Genomic DNA, 19,014 nt, shown 5'->3' with positions numbered 1-19,014 from the left:
GAAACGGCCCATCACCGAGATTCGTTCGCCGACCGAGTAATATCGCGTATATTTAATTTATTTTATCGTCGTGATGTAGAAGCGAGCACGTGTGACGGCAGAAAAAGATCGAATAACCGTGTGTGTATAACGAGTGCGAATTTCACGGAGAAAATGGGATAGAAGAGAGGAGACGGTGGCGAGAATAGTAGGGGGATATTCGAGTAGGAAATAGAAAGCGGACAAAACGGAAAGGTAGAAAAGAAGGGGAAAGAAAAAGGAGGAAAAGGAAAGAAAAGGAAAAATGAAAATCCCCGCCGAATAGAAACGAAAGGAAGAAAAATTAAAATAGAAAGGGAGGGAAGAAGGTGAGGATCGGTCGAACGTGTAGAGGTTCGTTGGCAGCGCACGGATCGGGAAATGGTCACAATCGCCACATGAATGTAATTAATCGGAGAAGGAGTATTCAGGATTGGATTTCGCAGCAGTCGTCGCAGATTCCGTGGAACGGGTGGATAACTCAGGCACGTACGGCGTTTCAGGATCAATTTCAGGATCGGGAGAGGGTGATTCGGGCACGTGCGTTAGAGGGCCGATGTGGTACGGTCGTAGTGGACGTTGGCAGAGAGAGTGAGTGAGTGTGTGAGTGAGTGTGTGAGCGAGTGAGTGAGTGAATGAGTGAGTGAGTGTGTGTGTGTGTGTGAGAGAGAGAGAGTGAGAGAGAGAGAGAAAGAGAGAGAGAGAGAGAGAGTCGGAATAGTAATCGTCGACGGAACCGGAATGTAAGCGTTGACGGGACGGAGATCAAACAATTGTATGCGTGGTAATTTTCGATCGAAAGACGTGCGGTGGAAATCCAGGCGAGGGCAAGCATGAAACAGAAAGTTTAAAGAGAAGATTATGAACGATCGCGCGATTCAACGTGCAACTGATTGCTTTTGCTATCTGGGATCGAATATGTGTGTACACGCAGTGAATTGTTCTTTTTGTTTCCTTTTGCTAGTATGTACCCATGTATGTGCGTTTATAGATATTAGGTTGTTTTGTAAATAAACGTCGAGATGCCGTTCGTCAACCATTCGTAAATATAAAAATAATTTGCAGTGGTTGTTTCCGTCTGCGTTATTTTGTTTAGAACGACAGTCACCTGCATAAACCGGCGAGTTTGTATGTAGAACGTACAAGAATTGCGCTGCGCGAGAGAAAAGCGTAGCGATGACATTTATCATGTAACAACCTAATATGCAGTAACACGTGTATACGTATGTATGTGAGCACGTTTTACGCTTCAAGAAACAAACAAAATACAGTACAATTCACAGCAATAAATATTTAACTACGTGTCTAACATAGTTTCTCGTTCCGTGACGAGCAACTCTTGTTACAAGAAAGCGGAGAATAAACGATTTCGAACCAAATTTTGTTCGATCTTAATGCAATCGTGCTTTTCCGCGGTATAGACATTTGTAAATAATAAAAAGATTATATTCGCATGCGCTTAAGCTTCATTATTTCAGGTTATGTTCGTGTGATTATGTATCCCGTTCGTATTGTGTGAAAATTTATACATATACAGCGTGTTCACGCTATTAATCAGCGCTTCTTTCGCAAATGGCAAATTTCTCCTTTTTTATTTTTCTAATTTATCAATGGTAGATTTGCGAATCCATTTACCAAGGAGACGTTGAGAAATAACGAGCGTGCTGTACATGTATGCAAATATCTACTACGTGTATGAATTAACGACGATGTCGCAGCGTTAAAACAGAATCGCAATTATGAAATTAAAATAAACAGAGACAGAGATAGAAATTGCATGAGAGAGAAAGACATAGAAATAGATATAAAGAGATATAGCAAAGAAACAATTTTTATTTCGTTCGTACATGATAGGCGGTGAAAGATACAGAGAAAAAAGATACGAGCACAAGCCATCGATGTCACTTTTATCTACGAAACGCGTGTCGCGTGTTGAAAGCCGTTAAAAAAATGTACGATATATATTTATAACTACGTGCGCGCTAATCAAAATACAGAGAAGAAGCGATGTATATACGCGTCTAAAGAAACAGTCTCGCTTGATAAAACGAGATTATTACGAATTAATTAATCGTGAAGCGTCGAGGTGCTTGAAGCTTGCATATGCGACAAAATAAAGTGCTACTGCGATACTTACATCGGAAAGAGTGCTTCACATCGGTTTCTATATCGACACAGGTGTATACAGATTAGACAGAACTACGATTTGACCCGATATCCAAATACCATATACGTATATCTATATATTCTCTTTTTCTTCGAAAGCATCTATCACAATTTTCGGTCCGTTCGGTCGGTTCCGTTCGAACGTATCGTTCAAGCTAATAGTCTGATCGCTCGAGTCGTATTTCAAGATATTCAAAACGAAATTACGCTGGACGACAGGGGGAATCGGTTCTGTCCATTCATATCCACCGATCGGCCGTCATACGTTGGACGTTAGAGTGCGGCGATAAACCATCGGTCAAATCGTCCTGGCCATTCGAGTGCAGCTCCGGCTTAATTTGCTCCAGCTCTGTTCGTGCGGTGCCATGAACATTTATTTTACGTATTCGCGATATGTAATGGCATCGACGAGTACTTTTCGCGTTTATTTTTTTCTTTTTTTTTTTTTGTCTGAAATGGTCGCGGCCGCGCGGAGTCGCGCGTACGTTTCGTGTCACTCTTATACTACGATGAAAATCATCGGCATATACCTATGCCATATATGCGTGGTTAACGAATGATTCGAAAAGTAGCGTCGCGATAATGGAAACGAACAACGTGTTCCTCGACGAGGAAAGAATCGATCGTTCGATATTTTCTCTCTTTCTGACACCGATACTTTTTTCGTTTTTCGTCACTTGCTACATTTCACATTCTTATAGTTCGTTCATTTTATAGTCGATGACACAGAACGTCGCGTAGCGTTAAGATTCGTGAAATCGCCGAACAATTCTGCGTAGCACTCTTCTCGCCTTTGAATCGCAAGGCAATTTTTAAAGCGATCGAAACAGGTGAGGAGGCCTCGGCGCGTTATAGTACTGTATATATATATATATGTATATATACATATATACTGTATATATTATATACTGTATATATATATACATATATATAGTTGATGCGATCAAAAGCGTGGATTATTTTATATATATATATGTATAGAGATATGTATAAAATATACATAGGTTGTAAATAGAGATGCATGAATACAGCCTGTTTCGGTAACACACCCTTTGGAATCACGATCTCTCGGTAATACCCGGTTTTGCTTCTGGTTTACCGAGACACGATTCGCGTTGCAAAGGTCTCTCTCCATGTGCCAAGCAATTACAAAACAATTCAGTAGGCACACGCGCGAATTTCTTACACAGGCGAGATAGCGGCGAAATAATATAATAATCGAAGCTGAATAAGAAGCCGACCGAACGCAAAGGTGGATTACTTGGATCGGAAGTTACTTCGAAGAAGGTCGATTTCCATTCCTTTCTACGTTTCTCGTTCGATCGCCGATTATCCGTATTAGATAGTCCGATGTTTCTTCGTGCGATTTCGATCTAATTCGATGACATTAAATCCGGCTTTCTCACCTATGCCTCTTAGACGTACGTATTTTGCAACGTGTTTCTTCCAAACGTTAATTTTACTTTCTCTTACTTTTGACATTTGGTTGATAAAGTGTATCTCGAAATGACTTCTTTCAATTCTAATTTTAAAGAAGACCATTGTAAAAGATAGTCGATCGGAAGCGCAATTCATGTGTTTCGCATCGACCTTCTTCTCGACGATTATTAGTAAAATCGTAATGGAAGGAGAGGAGAACTCTCTCTAATGTGGCGATTGTTGATAAAATCGTGGATGAGGGAGAGGTATATCGACGTGACAAGATATACGGATAATATACCTAGACGTTACTCCTCTGTGTCTCTGAATTTCGCAACTAAAGCGCAGGAGAAGCTGTGGTAGAGGCGGAAAGGTCAGGAACATTTATACATAGATGTACAGTACATATATAGGATATATATCTGTACATATGTATATAACGTAATTTTACGTTTAGAGAGACGAGAAAGAAATAGAGAGTAGTAAGAAAAAAAAAAAACAAAAAAAAAACAAAAAAGAAAAAAAAGAAAATGCGAGCTGTACGCTCGCTTTGACGGCGTTCGTCATAATAAAGAAGCGGCTAACGTCTACATACGAGGTTTCAGAAAACGACCGTGTGCTTGGCATCGTCTAAATTCTAAAGTGCGCGGCCTTTGAAGCGAGGCGGAAAAAACAATTTCCACGACAAATTCAACAATCACTTTCTTTTTCACTCTCCTCTCTCTTTTGATCCATCGAGTACGCGAACAGCTTTGAAAACGAATCGAAATAAATAATCGCAGAAATAAAATCGCGCAAATGATAAACGAAATTGAAACACCGGCGAACGAAATACACGAAATATTGAAAATGATAATTGGGTCACTGCCGATAATTCGATTTTCCTCGAATGCTAAATAAATTGCGAAAGAACGCTACGTTTGAAAATCGATCGATAAATTTGAAGATAAATACTAGAAAAAAATTTGAAAAAAAGAACGCTGAAAAAGTAAGTAACAATACAAGCACCAAGTCGAACAGATTGTCAAAGGATATTAAAAACAAGGGAAGCAGGAAGCGAGGCTAAGACTGTGAGCTATTAGGGGCGCAATATCGAGTAATACATGAGTATATGTATACATATACATATATAACATATATAACGTATATGTATATATATATATATAGATATAAATATTACAAGGGATTAGCGAGTTCTCGGGAAGTTTCGTTTCGATAGAAAGAGATGAAATAAGAAGCATTAATAAAACAAATATTCATGCATTTCTCAAGCATTATTATTACAAATACTGGCTGACTCCTTGACAAACCCCGTGAGCGTGCACGCGCAAAAACGCATTCGGGACCTCGAAGACTCATTTGCATCATCGTTTCATTTTCATTCGTTCTCTTAAAATTTCGTGTTTTTTTCCTTCTCGTATTAAATTGTTTTCTACCTAACACTATCTCTTTCCTTACTATCCCTTATTTTCTCTCGATTCTTAAACGTGTATATTCTTTTTCTGCTGTTTATCAGTGAGTCGACGACGCAGGCTACACGCGGCTATATCATATACTCGTATTATCGTAATTCTATGGTATGTACGTGTAACGTAGTTAATCCATCGATAACTGTTAATTCGATTCCTCGACATTTCAAAATTAATGACGTGTCGTTCTTTTTTCTTTTTCTCTCCTCTATTCTCATAGGACGAATTTTCTCGTCTCGCGGTTATCATCGTCGTTTCGCTTTCATGGACGTGACGATATCGTGCAACGTGAACCTACGTGTCCATGTGTATATGTATATGTATATGTATATCATAATCATATGTGACCTGGTGAACACCAACACGCATACAAATGGTCAAGAAATCCTTCGAATCCGTTTACAATCGTTAAATCGCATCTTTCTCGTTCGTCGACATTCCACGTTCTTTCTTTCTACATTCTTTCTACGTTCCCGAGGTTGTCGCTGGTATAACGTTAATAGCGTCAAAGACTATAATCCGTTCCTCCGACGTCGTTTCAGACGATTGCATACACGACTATTTCGACATTCGATTTTTCGACGTGACGTGCATGAAATAACGTACGAGTATAATTGAAAAAATCAGAGACAAAACGGTACATGATAATAAATACTATCTGTATGTAGTACGCCGTGAAACGTGGATTTCTTTCTTATATCGTTTATAATCCTTACTTCACATTTTATATGTATATTATGTATATATGTATAGTAGATCGGCATAGTTCGTAATATAATATGATTACCACCTTAGCAACGATGGTCGATTATCTTGCGACATATACCGACCACTTCTTTTCGTTGCACGATATCTATGCAGATGCAACATTAATCAATAGGTATGCTTACGTTCGTATTTAATATAAATATAATTATTATATATCATGTAAGTATCATATATATGTATATTAGACGTTGGATGCTTTTTTAATGTGTTTTTCTCGAGTTTACTCTTGTATACTCTAGTACACGTGTGTCGTTTGTGTGCAACGGTGTACGAGTGCAAGGGGAAGGCACTTGCGCTGTTTTTCGATCGACACCTCGTGGAAAGTTTGGCACTGCGTATTCTTTCATCGATGATTGTCCGTTAAAAGTTGATTCGAATCGAACAAGTATCGAAAAACCAGAGAAAATAAACGAAGGAAAAAGATTTATAAAATTATTATCGAATATTTCAAAAATATTCTGAAATTTCTACACCGATACCGCACAGGCATACCGATCGTGTTTATATCGGTTTAACAATCGAACTCGCAGAAAGATGCAGTTCCAGAATTTCGCTGAGGATCTAGGAAAAATCCAGCCACCCTCTCGATAGTGACGTACAAGTGTGAACAGCGAGTCGAGGAACCCTAGAGATGTCGGTTCATGTGCGTCACTCGTTAGAAACCGGAAATACGCCTACAATACTTATGCGCATCCTCTGTGCGAGGCATTTTCGAGGCCGTTCGAATTCGTTCACGAACCGTGTATATCGATACGTTATTTGCGTATCTCTGTATACAGGGTGTATCCAACGGTACTTAGCGCGATATTAAAGAAACATTCGATTTAGCGTAGCTACAACGAGATACAATATGTCTTTGTATTTAAACTATCGTGTTTTAGAATCTTTTAGCAAGAAAATATTTTCTCTCGAGAATAAGACAAATAAGTAGTCCGAAGTATTAAAAAAATGAAGTATCACGTGACAATTGTTTAGTTTCAAATTTTCCAGCGCGGTTTTCGATTCGCTCGCTATAAAGTTTTCTACGTCTGCGTACTAATTGGGATATTTACGAGATACACCCTGCATCTGTATCTATGTGTGTGTGTGCGTGTGTGTGTAAAGATGTAAATGGCAAGGTGTATGCCAGAGTACGTGTATACATGTCGCGTGTCCTCTGCGAATACATATTTGTCAGCGTTATATGTACATCAAAAAAGTACCATCGCAACGAATTGCCATTTTGCTTCTCTTCCAAAGTTTCTTCGCTTTTGGCCGCGAAATTAACGACAATCTCTTCCTCTGTGCTTCGTCCGTCGATACAAAATAACCGCGTTTACACTCTGTCGCTATGGAAGACCGTGTTTCCTGAACAATGTTGCTCCCGTAATGGGAGGATACGAATCGTCTCGACGTTTTGTGCGTGTCGTATTTTGCGCGCACATTCTGTGCATATGTTCTGTGTGTACATATGTGTCTATGTAAGTATGTATATAGTATACTCTATTTCAATCGCAGCAGAAAAATTGCCTTCGAATTTCGCGGCCAAAAGGAAAAGAAACCGGGAGGAAACGAGAACACGCTTTCGCGAACTTCCTCTTTGAGACACTCGACAACTTTCTACTCTCTTTTTAAACTTTTAACAAAATAAAAGTAACAAAATTTTTTTTACAATTCAGTTGACAATTATCAATGGTGTACGGATCAAAGGAAACTAATTCCTGGTTACAAAAATATTAACTCCAATTTTGTTTAAATAATCGCCATCACGTAGTACCACGTACTCCACGGCTACTCTCGTCTGATTTCTTTAACCTCTTTCTCCTCTTCACTGTACATGCCAGTGAATATTTTAATATGTATGTACTTATATACAATACATATATGAATATCTATACATACAATATACTCTTGTTTATTCCTTCGTACGTAGAGAAAATTATTATTTACACACATATATAGATCTACAATATGTTTAAATATAATATACGTATATTTATATATATTTCTTTTTTCATCGTTAGTTATTATCGTATCATCATCGTCGTCATCGTCATCATCATCATTGTAATCATCGTAATCGCTACTTCGACTAAACGAACTTTCAAATCACTGGTAGACACGAGTACGAATACGCAAGAAGACAGAGAAAGCCTCTGTCTCCTTTTCTTTTTTAATCATCGGCGAGCGATATTTCCTTTCTTTTTTCGCGTAACATAACCGAATTTTCGGTCGTGTTTCTCTCTCATGTACTCGAATTAATTACTGTTCGATAAGAAGTGCGCGAATATATATCGTATATATATATATGTATGCTAATTATATTTAACGCGTATGCATGTATAGATATATAATGTATATATTTCTTTGTCCTCTTGACGATTACTCGCGTGTATTTGTTGAACGTTTTTGTGCGGTCGTGTACCATTAATGCGCATGTGAACTCGTTTCATGTACTTTTCTCTTTTGTGTAAATGTTTTCTTTTCGTTTTGTCCTTTTCTTCGTTACAATAATTATCGAGAGCCTCCTCTCATCTTCCTCTCTGTATCTTCTTTTCTCTCGAATTCAGCCTTTTCCTTAATGCGTGGTTTCGTTTCTGTATTTTTTTTTTTTTTTTCTATTCGTATCCGCTAATCGCGTAAATGCATGTCTTTTTCTGTTATTTTTCCCTTTTTTTTTTCGTATTTTAATCGATTTTCTCTTAATCATTCGTTAACTCTATCGTATCACTCCGCGTTACGCCCTTTTTGCGTTCTCCTTACGATCGGTTTATTTTCCTTCGCCGTTTTTCGTTTTCCCTCTCGGCTAAATGCATAAGCTCGTGATTTGCAATTGACGAGGTTCACTGTATGCAAATTATACTCCCCCGAATTGAATACGTAAAAGACAGCAGACTGTCTTCGGGTGGTTCACACGCTGTTATATACTAATAGATAAATATACATATATATATGTATGTGTGTGTGGGTGTATGTGTGTGTGTGTGCGCACGCGCGTGTATATGTCTGTGTATAATCATAGCGCTAGATAAAATGAGACAGGACGAAGTCTGTTTGCTAAAATCTATGCACGTACGTTAATCGTGCGAGTTTAAAAGTATCGCCCGGAACACGACGGCGTTTCTGCTTCAATCTCATCGATGTGCAAGGTGTTTCTAGGAAACATACGTTAGTATAATAGTTGCAATTAATTTCTAAACCTAAGTGGAAAGGGCGGAGTTCGGATCGGTAGAAATTTCAGTGACAATTCCGACGACACCAGTCTCAAATATCAACGATCGGCGTTTTTGAAATGTCGCGACGCGCTTTTATTATTTGATTTAATTATCAAGGCGAAACGATGCTGAAAAAGTACGATTATCCTTACTAAAGTAAATGTAAGATTCGTAAAGAATGAAAATTCGTTTCTCTTTGTCTCACTGTTTTCCTTCTTTTCCGCTCCGCCTCTCCGTTTCTTTAACAGTAACCTATGATAAATAATTAAAAATAATTAAAATCTGAGAAACGATAAACGAACAATAATATATAGCGAATAAAATTCCACAGACTTCGACTATAAAGGATCGAACGAAGGACTAACGCGAAATATTCGTAGTGGCAACCATTTTTCTCACGCTAGGCTAAATTCGTGAAAACGAATGTTACGACTTATGCGTGTCATTGTTCACGACGAGTGGGAAAAAGTTTCCGTTGAATCTGCGAATTTCAAGCGTTTCCTTTTCTTACGCGCTTGATAGATTTACTCGTTCGGGCACCTTTGCCTCAAAGGTAAAAGCTCTGTCCGTTGCCGCGAGCGACAAATATTGAAAATATACGTAGCTAAAATTATAAATTTGCTGGTAGCTGACAGATTATAAATTTATCTTACGCGATTAAAATTAATAACAAGACACGTTGATACAACAACTTATCGAATATTCTGATTTTAAAACCATTTCTTATCCAACTTACAGCTCGGTAATTAAACAATCTGGAAATAATTTTGAATAACAGAACAATTTGTATTATTGCACGTTAGTTTTAAAAATTCGTATCATTTTTTACCGCGTACTAAAAGAAAACAAGTGTCCGGATAGTTTTGTGCTACAGCGTACGCGAATTCTGGTGCCCCTGTAAATATTTCGCGTAGGACTGCAATATTTTTAATAACACGTAAGCAATTAAATTAATATTAATCGGTAATCGACTCAGAATGGACTTGAACAGGCCAACTGAAAAGATTACAACGGGATTAACAATATTCTATGACTTAAAAAGGCAAGTTTCGTGTACCCGCGTAACGTGACTTAGGCCGAGCATCGCTTCCGTCCATCTTCACGTAGAAAATAAAAAATATATAGAATATATTATATACGTAATATAGAACAAACACCTATATATATATATATATATAGAATACAATAATCGATCTGATGATCTGACGAAGGAACGATATTCTTTCTTCGATAGGTCACAACAAACGAAACAATATTCTGAACAAAAAAAAACAAAGGGTTACGTGGTGTCACGCGGTATAAATTTCAACAAATTTTTCGTTTCACTCCTAGTACTTATCGTACAAAATAACGTACGCTACAACAGTAAAATCACTCGCATTTTTCTTCCTCTCGAAGCTACGAATAAAGGAAATAAAGAAACGTTTAATAGTAGTATACAGCTAGAGCGTGTTTAAAAAAGAAAAAAAGAAAATAAAAATGAGAAAGAAGAAGCGATAATCGGGATTAAAAACTTATTCCGATGGCTCGTGCAATTGGCAAGTCTTCGTGTCGAGTCGCTCTATTTAAGACAGAAAATAATAGATAAGAATGGGGGAAAATAAAACGCGAAACGATCAAATCGAACCGCCGTGCGTGGACGTTTCGGCATTGCTACTTTCGCCACAACGAAACGGGTTAGAAATGAAAAAATGTTGAATCGTATTCGTCAAAAGTTCTCGCGTCGTTATTTTCTATTCGTCGCGTGTAAGCGTTACACATATCTACGAAACACTCCAAGTGGAATTGAGTCGATAAGGCACTGTTCACCGACAATGTCTGACTAGAAAGTGAATCTACATTTTTTCGGAACTCTTGTTTGTTTGTTTATTTCTTTGTTACGCGTTTCTCATCGTTTACTTCGACGTTTCATTTCTCGTTTCGCATCCGCTCGCTGTATATTCTCTCTTTCATCAACAGGAACGGTCGCGTTCACCTTACATATTCAATTCCTTGTACGCTACAACGACACACGTTTAATATCTAGCTAAACTCCATATTTATCTTTCGCGCTAAATGAAAAAATAGGTCGGCAACGTTGATCTAATCTTCGATATCCAATTCCATATTCTACGAGTCACTCTACGAAGCTACGTCAAACGAATAAAAATTAACACACACGAAAAAACTCCTCGGCCCTGATATCTCGAAGATCGCCAGACCACGAAGAAGATCCGAAAGAATCGGCACGCGGCGTTCCCATTCGAAAGAGAGGACGCAGAGGACCCAGAAGAAGGAACCATAACGTTCGTAGACGTGGAAGAGGAAGAAACGTGTTTTGCCCCCTCTCCGATCGTCCGACGAAATTCATTTACGAGGTCTTCATCTTTTTGTACGGCTGCATGATCACGCCCGAGCTGACTGGAATAGCAACCTGCGGTTGCGCCGCGATCGTCGCCGGATTTGGAATCTGCGGTATCTGTGGGACACCCGGTACACCAGCCGCCGCGACGCCAGCCGCGACTCCAGGCATGCTGGCGACACCCGGTAGAACCGTATAGGGATTTTGGACGTAAGGATTACCTTGGACCGCGGCCGCAGCGCCAGGAACCCCAGGTATCGAGGCTTGAACGTAAGGATTTGGCAAGATCTGTTGCCTCATCAACGAGTAAGGATTGATAGGAGCGCCGGTCGGTGGTCTCGAGTAGGCCAAGATTCCAGCGGAGAGCGGAGAGGCCAAGGCGCCGGGAATCCCCGCTAGGTTCGGAATCACCGGCCTAGGTGTCGCCGTTGTCGCCGGTAATCCGGCGACTCCTGCGCTTCCAGCTGCCGCGGCTGGATTCACCAGAGCTTGTTTGTTCAAAGCTACACCGGTATAATTCAGGGCGGTAAGCTGATTAATACCGTAAGATTGCGACGCCTGAGACAGCTTAATGGCTTTCGCGTAATTCTTCTGGGCGACCTCTTTCGCGAGAGCGGCAGGATCGAGGTGCGTAGGCAATCCGGAAGCCATGCCGAGGCTGTTGAGCATGTTCAACCCAGCCACGTTCGAGGCATTGTAGTTTGACATCGATACCATATTCGTGACCGATGGTACGTTCGTCATGGAGGCCATGGAGGCCATGTTAACCACGCCTGGCATCGAGCTCAGACCAGCGACTGAAGTCAATGGACTCATCGCGGGTTGCACGGAAGCAGCCGACAATGCCAATTGGTTCTGTATCTGTTGTTGCTGTTGTTGTAATTGATGTTGCTGATGCTGCTGGTGCTGGTGTTGTTGCTGCTGTTGGTGCTGCTGCTGAGCTTGTTGTTGTTGATGCTGCGCCTGTTGGTGTTGCTGTTGTTGCTGCTGCTGCTGTTGTTGTTGCTGCTGCTGCTGTTGTTGTTGCTGTTGTTGCGAAATCGTCGAGGGACTCGCGTGATTCAATTCGGGGGAGTTATGCGCGTTTTCTGACGCGTCGTGATTCTGCGTCGCATTCGGCTGCTTGTTATTGCCGCTACTATTGTTACTGTTATTGTCGGCGGTTGGAGGTGGTGGCGGTGGATTGTTGCAGGGATCCATCAGCACGCCATTGTTGGCGTCGGCGCAGTTATTCACTGTGGCGCCACTGGTTCCCTGAGAGGAGGAGGAGGACTGAACCACCACCGCGTGGTGGTTGCTTTGCACGTTCGGGGGTTGCACGACCGATTGGTTAGAGGTTTGAGTGGGTAGGGGTGGTGTTCCAGTGTACTCACATGACACAGGCACGAACGGCTGCTGCAGCTGCATTAACTGTTGATAGGTCGTCGCGCCGGTTGGCTGATAGACCGGCATGCCGGACTTGTCGCCCGCCGGTCGTTTATACGGAACCATTCCTGGGAAGGCCTGTAAAACAGAATCATGGAAAACGATTGCGATTAGTAAGGATAACGATTCGTCGTTCGCAGGGGTGGGCCTCGCGATCGGAGTCTTCCCGATGAACAACGCAACACGCGCCGTCTTTTTCAGGTCTTTTCGCTTCCCGTTGTTCTCTTTTCTTTCTTTTTTTTCTTTATCTTTTCACGTTTAAGGAACGGTCATCGGCGCTGCGAGATTCGTTTTGCCTACGAAACTGCTTTTTCAAGTACAAACGTGGCTTGAGTTGGGTAAATTTGTTTCTTTTTTATGTCGTCGCAGCAAGAAACACTTGGACGTTAACTCGCGTTCAAAAATGAATATATTTTGTATTTTTATTACTCGCGAAAAAATATCATCGAAAATCTTACGACGGACAATGATATTTATCGTTAATACGGTTGATTAAGAGTTTCGACGAAATTTCACGGGATGCAAGAATATACGGTACAACGCGGGAAGAGTAGTACTGTAAAATCGTTTCCTCTCGTTCTTTTTCGTTTAACTCGATTCATCAAACGCGCGGAAATAATCTACGGTGTACAGGTGCACAAAGAGCTCGAGATCGGAACAAAGAAAAGTACTGCATGAATTACATATAATATATAATATATGGTTATCGTTAATTTTATATTATTATTATTTCTTTTTTTTTTGTATGATTCAGTGGTTAGATTCTGCACTTACAAAGTTCTCGTAGTAGAACGATCCGACAGACTTCATGTCCATCTGCAACAAAGACAGGATCGGTTTCAACTAATTTCGAGGAAGAGGTTGTACGAGTTGCGTCTGTATAATTGGATTTTTGTAGGAAGATGAGACATAAAAAGAGGGGTATCGGTTCTCAGAGAAATAGAATTAGGTATGTATATTCAATCGTTGGGTAAACACATCACGACAAAAATAGGTAGTAATAGTGGTAGTAACGGTACCAATGATAATAGTTAGTTAGTAGTTAGTAGTAAATAGTAGTGATAGTAGTGTGTAAAAGTTGTGCCGATGACGCAGCTTGCGGCGACGTTCCTAAATGACGACGATCGTTGTTGTATAACTGCAAGATTCTCATTTCTGTTCTGCTCTTTTTTTCTTTCGTTTTTGCTCATTCTTTCGTTTCGGCTGTTTCGCTCTATCTTTTTGGTTATCATTTCGTAACGACATTCGTTTCTTTTCGTTTTCGACGATCCCTGCCTCTACGATATCGAAGAAACGTGTCAGAAAGACCAGCCAGTTAGTTATTATTACATGGAACACACCGTGTCACGGGGCCAATTAAAGAGAGAATCGTTGATCCTGCTTGAATTCAAAGTCAACTTGATCCATTACAAAAACGTATAACGCCGAACGCAAACACGGACGATACTGTTCGCTTTTTTTTTCCTATTTAAGGTAGCCTAGGAGCAACAGAGATAAATAGACAGACAGAGATAGAGAAACAGAGAGAAATAGAGAAAAGATAACGGAGAATAGAGAAATTTGAGTTTTCCTCGATCTCTTGATCGAAATCGAATCCTGCTTCGATCTCGTGAAGTTCCCTTGGATAATCTGCCCTGTATCTGTATATAGTAATCGTAGACGAAAAATCTTTAAACGAAGAAGGATCGGACGAAAAATCGGGGATCGTTTGATCGAAAGCTTCCTGGCTGAAAAAAAAAAAAAAAAATAAGAAAAGATTGCTGAACGTTATAACGAGAAAAAGATAAACAGAAACGGACTCGCGAAGAAAAAGCTCTGAGCAGATACAAACACGATGATACGATGGATCATCGATCGATTGGCGGACAGAAGAAGCGGAACGAAAGGAAAAAATGTGTTTTTTCTTTCATTTTTATCGTTTTCTAGAAAAAATGTCGAAAGGTTAAGTTAGAGAAGAAGAAAGATATAGAGGAAGCTGCACAGAGTTTCAGATGCAAAAGCTGAGAAGCTGGTAAGAAGGTTTGTTGTCGAGATAGAGGCGGGAACAAGTGTGAGTAGAACTGTCACACGTGTACAAATATTGCGTGTATATATCGATGCGACAGGATTAAAAAAGAAACAAAGGTGCTCACGAAACAGCGGATCAACCAGATACAAGTTCAAATTTCGGTGTGTAAAATGTAAATAGTGGCGCAAAGAATTCTTTTGCTAGTTACAGAGAGGAATTGGAAAACATGTCGCAAGCTCAGGTGCAAGATACAAGTGAAACAACGTTTGTCCATCCTTTTTGGTTATTACAATTTAGTTTCTTTGCAAAGAAAAGACGGAAATATGGGAATAGAAAAATAAACGAACATCGTAAAGAGAAACGCGACAAAAATTTGATACGGTTCGAAACTAGAGATTGAGAAGCTTAGAGTTTCGATCGAATACCGATGAAAAAAAGAAAAATAAAAAGAAGTCGAATAACGCGACAAAACCAAGAAACGTCGAAGGAGACGGACCAAAGTGGAGAAGGAAAATTCCGAAAGAAAGACGACACACAGATAGACTAAATGAAAAAAAGAAAAAATCAAGAAAGTAGTAGCGTAGAAAATTAGCCTGTGTATGTCAAGCATCTACTGTGCTCTTAGCAATTTCGACGTGATCCTGAAAATGCTAGGCGACCGGTAAAGAGATCGATATATACATGGTGTCTTATAACGCGTGAGCGATATTTCAAGATTTGATCAAAAATCTAAAAAGAAGGAAGAAAAAGTTGATAAAAACGGTCAAATAGGACGTGTAATAGGAGCTTCTTTCGTTGGATACTTTTAGATGTGAAGCCAATTTGTAAAATATTGTACACGTGTTACGGAACATTCTGTGTCAAATTAAATAAAACAAGAGAGAAGAAAATAACGAGGAAGAAAGAGGAAAAGGATATTCTGACAAAAAGTGAGTGAGAAAATTTCGCGTGATCGCGCGATCGCGCGATCCTCGGTTCTCTATAGAAAAAAGATAAAAATTTCGGGTCATCGTCCAGAGCGTCGAGGGAGTGACGCTTGACACCATCACCTCGGTAGTCGCTTAAGCACAACATGCATCATCGGCGCAAGCTCAGAATTTACACAGATCTAACGCTCCGTAAACGCAGTACCAATCCGTGTTTCACCATGGTTCATCCATATTCCAAGAACCATCTCTCGTTTCTCAAAGTATCGTATAAGAAGCCCAGTGAGAACATGATACAAGTACATCTTCTTTCGCAAAGGGAACGATACGTATTATTTGACACTATCGTACATACGGTGGAGAGTTTGCGATAAATCTCCAACCCTTTATAACTATATCCGAACGATACAAATTTTTCTATCGTAGTTTTCTCGAATTAAAGATCTTGTCACTTGTACCACCTTTTCCCAGAAACCCTCATACACTCGTATTCTTTCTTACAAATACTATGACGATCGGCGATATACAGCAACGTTATGCGAATGTTAACTTTTAGTTCGCAATATACATATGCATGTAAAGTATATAGTTATACATATGTACATATTTAATCAGCTATTTTTTACTCTATGTTCAAAGAAATTTTTTAACGATTCTCTGTCAAATTGCAGAAATTACGCTGGAAACTAGCCGGTTGTAATAGTATCGTATTAAACCGTGTATGAGTGGAGATCAATCTCATCCGTAACGTTTCTCTATTTTACACGCTTTCGTATTTTCTATTCACAATGGAGGTCCTGACGATACGGAGATTAGAGTTTCAAGGATTTCGTCACGATGTTTCGCTGCGAAACACGCGCGCACGTTATCAATATATCCTATGAATTCTCCAAATCACTCGAATTGCCTTGGATAATGGTCGTCGACCCGTTTTTTTTAACGAGGCACGATTCTATCGTCCAACGACATTGACACGAACACGAAATGGAAAATAGATCGACGGTGTTTCGTCGAAGCGAACTCGTTAAATTTGAATTTCGAATGGATGAAAGGGAAATGCGCGCGTGACTCGAGACTCTGAAGCAATAGCCATCGATCAGATCGCGATCACGGACGAACGATCGTTCGCCGATCGCGGATCCTCTCTCGTTTCGTGGAGGTTTCGCTAGAGGGAGTGAGTTTACATGAAAATCGATCGTGTACGTTATCAACAACCACGAACCTCTTCTATTTCTAAAACTTTGAACGTTTCTTAAATTTGTGGCTAATGAAAGAAATTCATTGGTAAAGCGAACAGGTAACTTTTCTTCTTCTTCTCTATCGTTTCGTTTATTGCTCGTACCGATTCGTGGTTGATGATCGAGAAACAAACAATCAAGCGATCTATAAATACATTACGAGGCGTAAGCTCTGATACGGACAACACTGCAACGAACGACAGAATACGAAGCGAAATTAAACGTAGAAAGTAAGTATGTAAACGGTCTGAAGAAACCAACGAAGAGAATGAAAAAGAAGAGACAGAAAGGTAGAAATGATGGGACAGAGAGAGAGAGAGAAAGAGAGAGAGAGAGATTGTCTGAAAATTTCAATTCGCGAGTGAGTTTCGAGAACAAAGAGAACCAATAAATCATACGGTACCGTGTGTGATAGGCAATTAACGCGAATAATGGGCGTAAAGAGGCTCGAATGAAACGAAGAGACTGAAAGTATAAAAAAAAGAAGAATATTTGATACAATTAACGAATAACGATTATGATAAAGCTGATATATTTATCCATCGATGGTGATTAACAATTTAATCTGTATGAAACCGATATTTATTACGAAAAGAGTTGAAGATACGAGAAAATTAAAAAGTATCGAGTAGCATATCGCGGATTTCTAACCCTGCGAAGAGTATAGGCACAAATATTCCTCTTGTTAGAAGGTAAAAGCAAAATGTAGAGAGAGAAAGAAGAAAAAAAAAATATACATGATATGTATACGAGAAGAAAGGAGCTAGAGCTCTAAGCGCGCTCGGCAGTGTATTCACAATCGCAATGAATTATATGTTCGTAACTTAAACATATGACATTCTACGAGGAACTTCCGGAAAATAGCCCGAACTTCTTCATTTTATCCTCTCCGTTTCCGGAATACGCTGTGCAAGTGTTGCTCAGCGGACTGCGGATGTCTGGAAGCTTTATCGAAGCAGAAACGATGATCTACACTACCGTCCATAAATCTCTCAGACACTTACAACCAGCACGTTCAAAAAAGGTAGAAATCAATTTTTATAATTAAAAAATGAAATTGCGATACCTGATAACGAATCGTACGTATCACAAGACAATTAAATCGATTTAAATTTTGAAAATATTACTGTAACGTATTGTTGAACAATTATCTTATGGCGTGCTATTTCTACAATTTGGAACTTTGATCTACATTGTACTACGGTATAAGAGAAATATTTATATATATAAAATATGACGCGTATAATTTGCTACAATTTGTATAATTTTCAACATAATCGAATAACAAATTTTAATGTCAAAACATAACACGATGTTATATAGTGTCTGGCGATATATGAGTAGGACTGTGACTACGTATGTTTCATGATCGACTATCGGATCACAAAAAATGATGTTTGTGATAGATTCTCTTTCTTTTTCCTTCCTTGCGTATGATCGTTCTTTCTATCAATTAAAAGTATTGAATTTTCCTAGTGCTATTAAGAAGATATACTACTCAAAACAATTCTTTTAATGTATGAAATAAAAATTATTTAGGTTACTGTGAAGTAAAAAATTGAAGAAAATATTAAACACTTGTAGCAGCAAGCTGGTTAAGTATACAGACATGTGAAAATAACAAAACTTTAATCTATTCAAAATGATATCTACTTATTTATATTTGTACCTATCTATAGTGCAATAATTTGCCAGATATAATATTAGAAAATTGCTATTATTTATGTGTATTTGTTTAAATTTTTCCTTTTACTCAATTTTATGTTTTGAGTAGCATAAGGGTGAATTACTATAAATTAGCACCATTAGTAATTAAGGATTAATTATTTTTAACCCCATATACATATATATAATTACTAATATATATATGTATATATCCAAACTACTACAGTTCATAAATATTTGATATTATCTACGATAATACGTTTCCCATGAAAATTGTTAATTTCATCTTCTAATTATTAATGGAATTTTAGTTGAATTATTACCAGCAGTTCATTGTATTAATTACAAAAATATTACACGATAATTTTGTTTCTCAT

General features: G+C 39.0%; 1 protein-coding gene across 16 annotated transcripts in view; it reads right to left on the bottom strand.

Moving 5' to 3' along the window:
* The window catches only part of LOC132906381 (protein muscleblind), a 408,430-nt gene that overhangs the window by 9,004 nt on the left and 380,412 nt on the right, over positions 1-19,014 (bottom strand). For 12 of the 16 annotated variants that reach the window (XM_060958516.1, XM_060958510.1, XM_060958509.1 and 9 more), the window contains 2 exons: positions 13,575-13,616; positions 8,409-12,878 (listed from right to left, as the gene is read on the bottom strand). In XM_060958516.1, coding sequence (XP_060814499.1) covers positions 11,385-12,878; positions 13,575-13,616 — 1,536 coding nt within the window. In that variant the 3' untranslated portion in view covers positions 8,409-11,384. Of the gene's footprint in view, positions 1-8,408; positions 12,879-13,574; positions 13,617-19,014 lie in introns of those variants that run through there. The other 4 variants (XR_009657977.1, XR_009657978.1, XM_060958520.1 and 1 more) reach the window with 2 other exon arrangements.

The sequence above is a fragment of the Bombus pascuorum genome, chromosome 4 (assembly GCF_905332965.1).
Source record: "Bombus pascuorum chromosome 4, iyBomPasc1.1, whole genome shotgun sequence".
In the NCBI taxonomy this organism is placed as follows: Eukaryota; Metazoa; Arthropoda; class Insecta; order Hymenoptera; family Apidae; genus Bombus; species Bombus pascuorum.
Note: the sequence above shows the minus strand (reverse complement) of the source record. Positions and strands in the feature narration are given on the sequence as shown.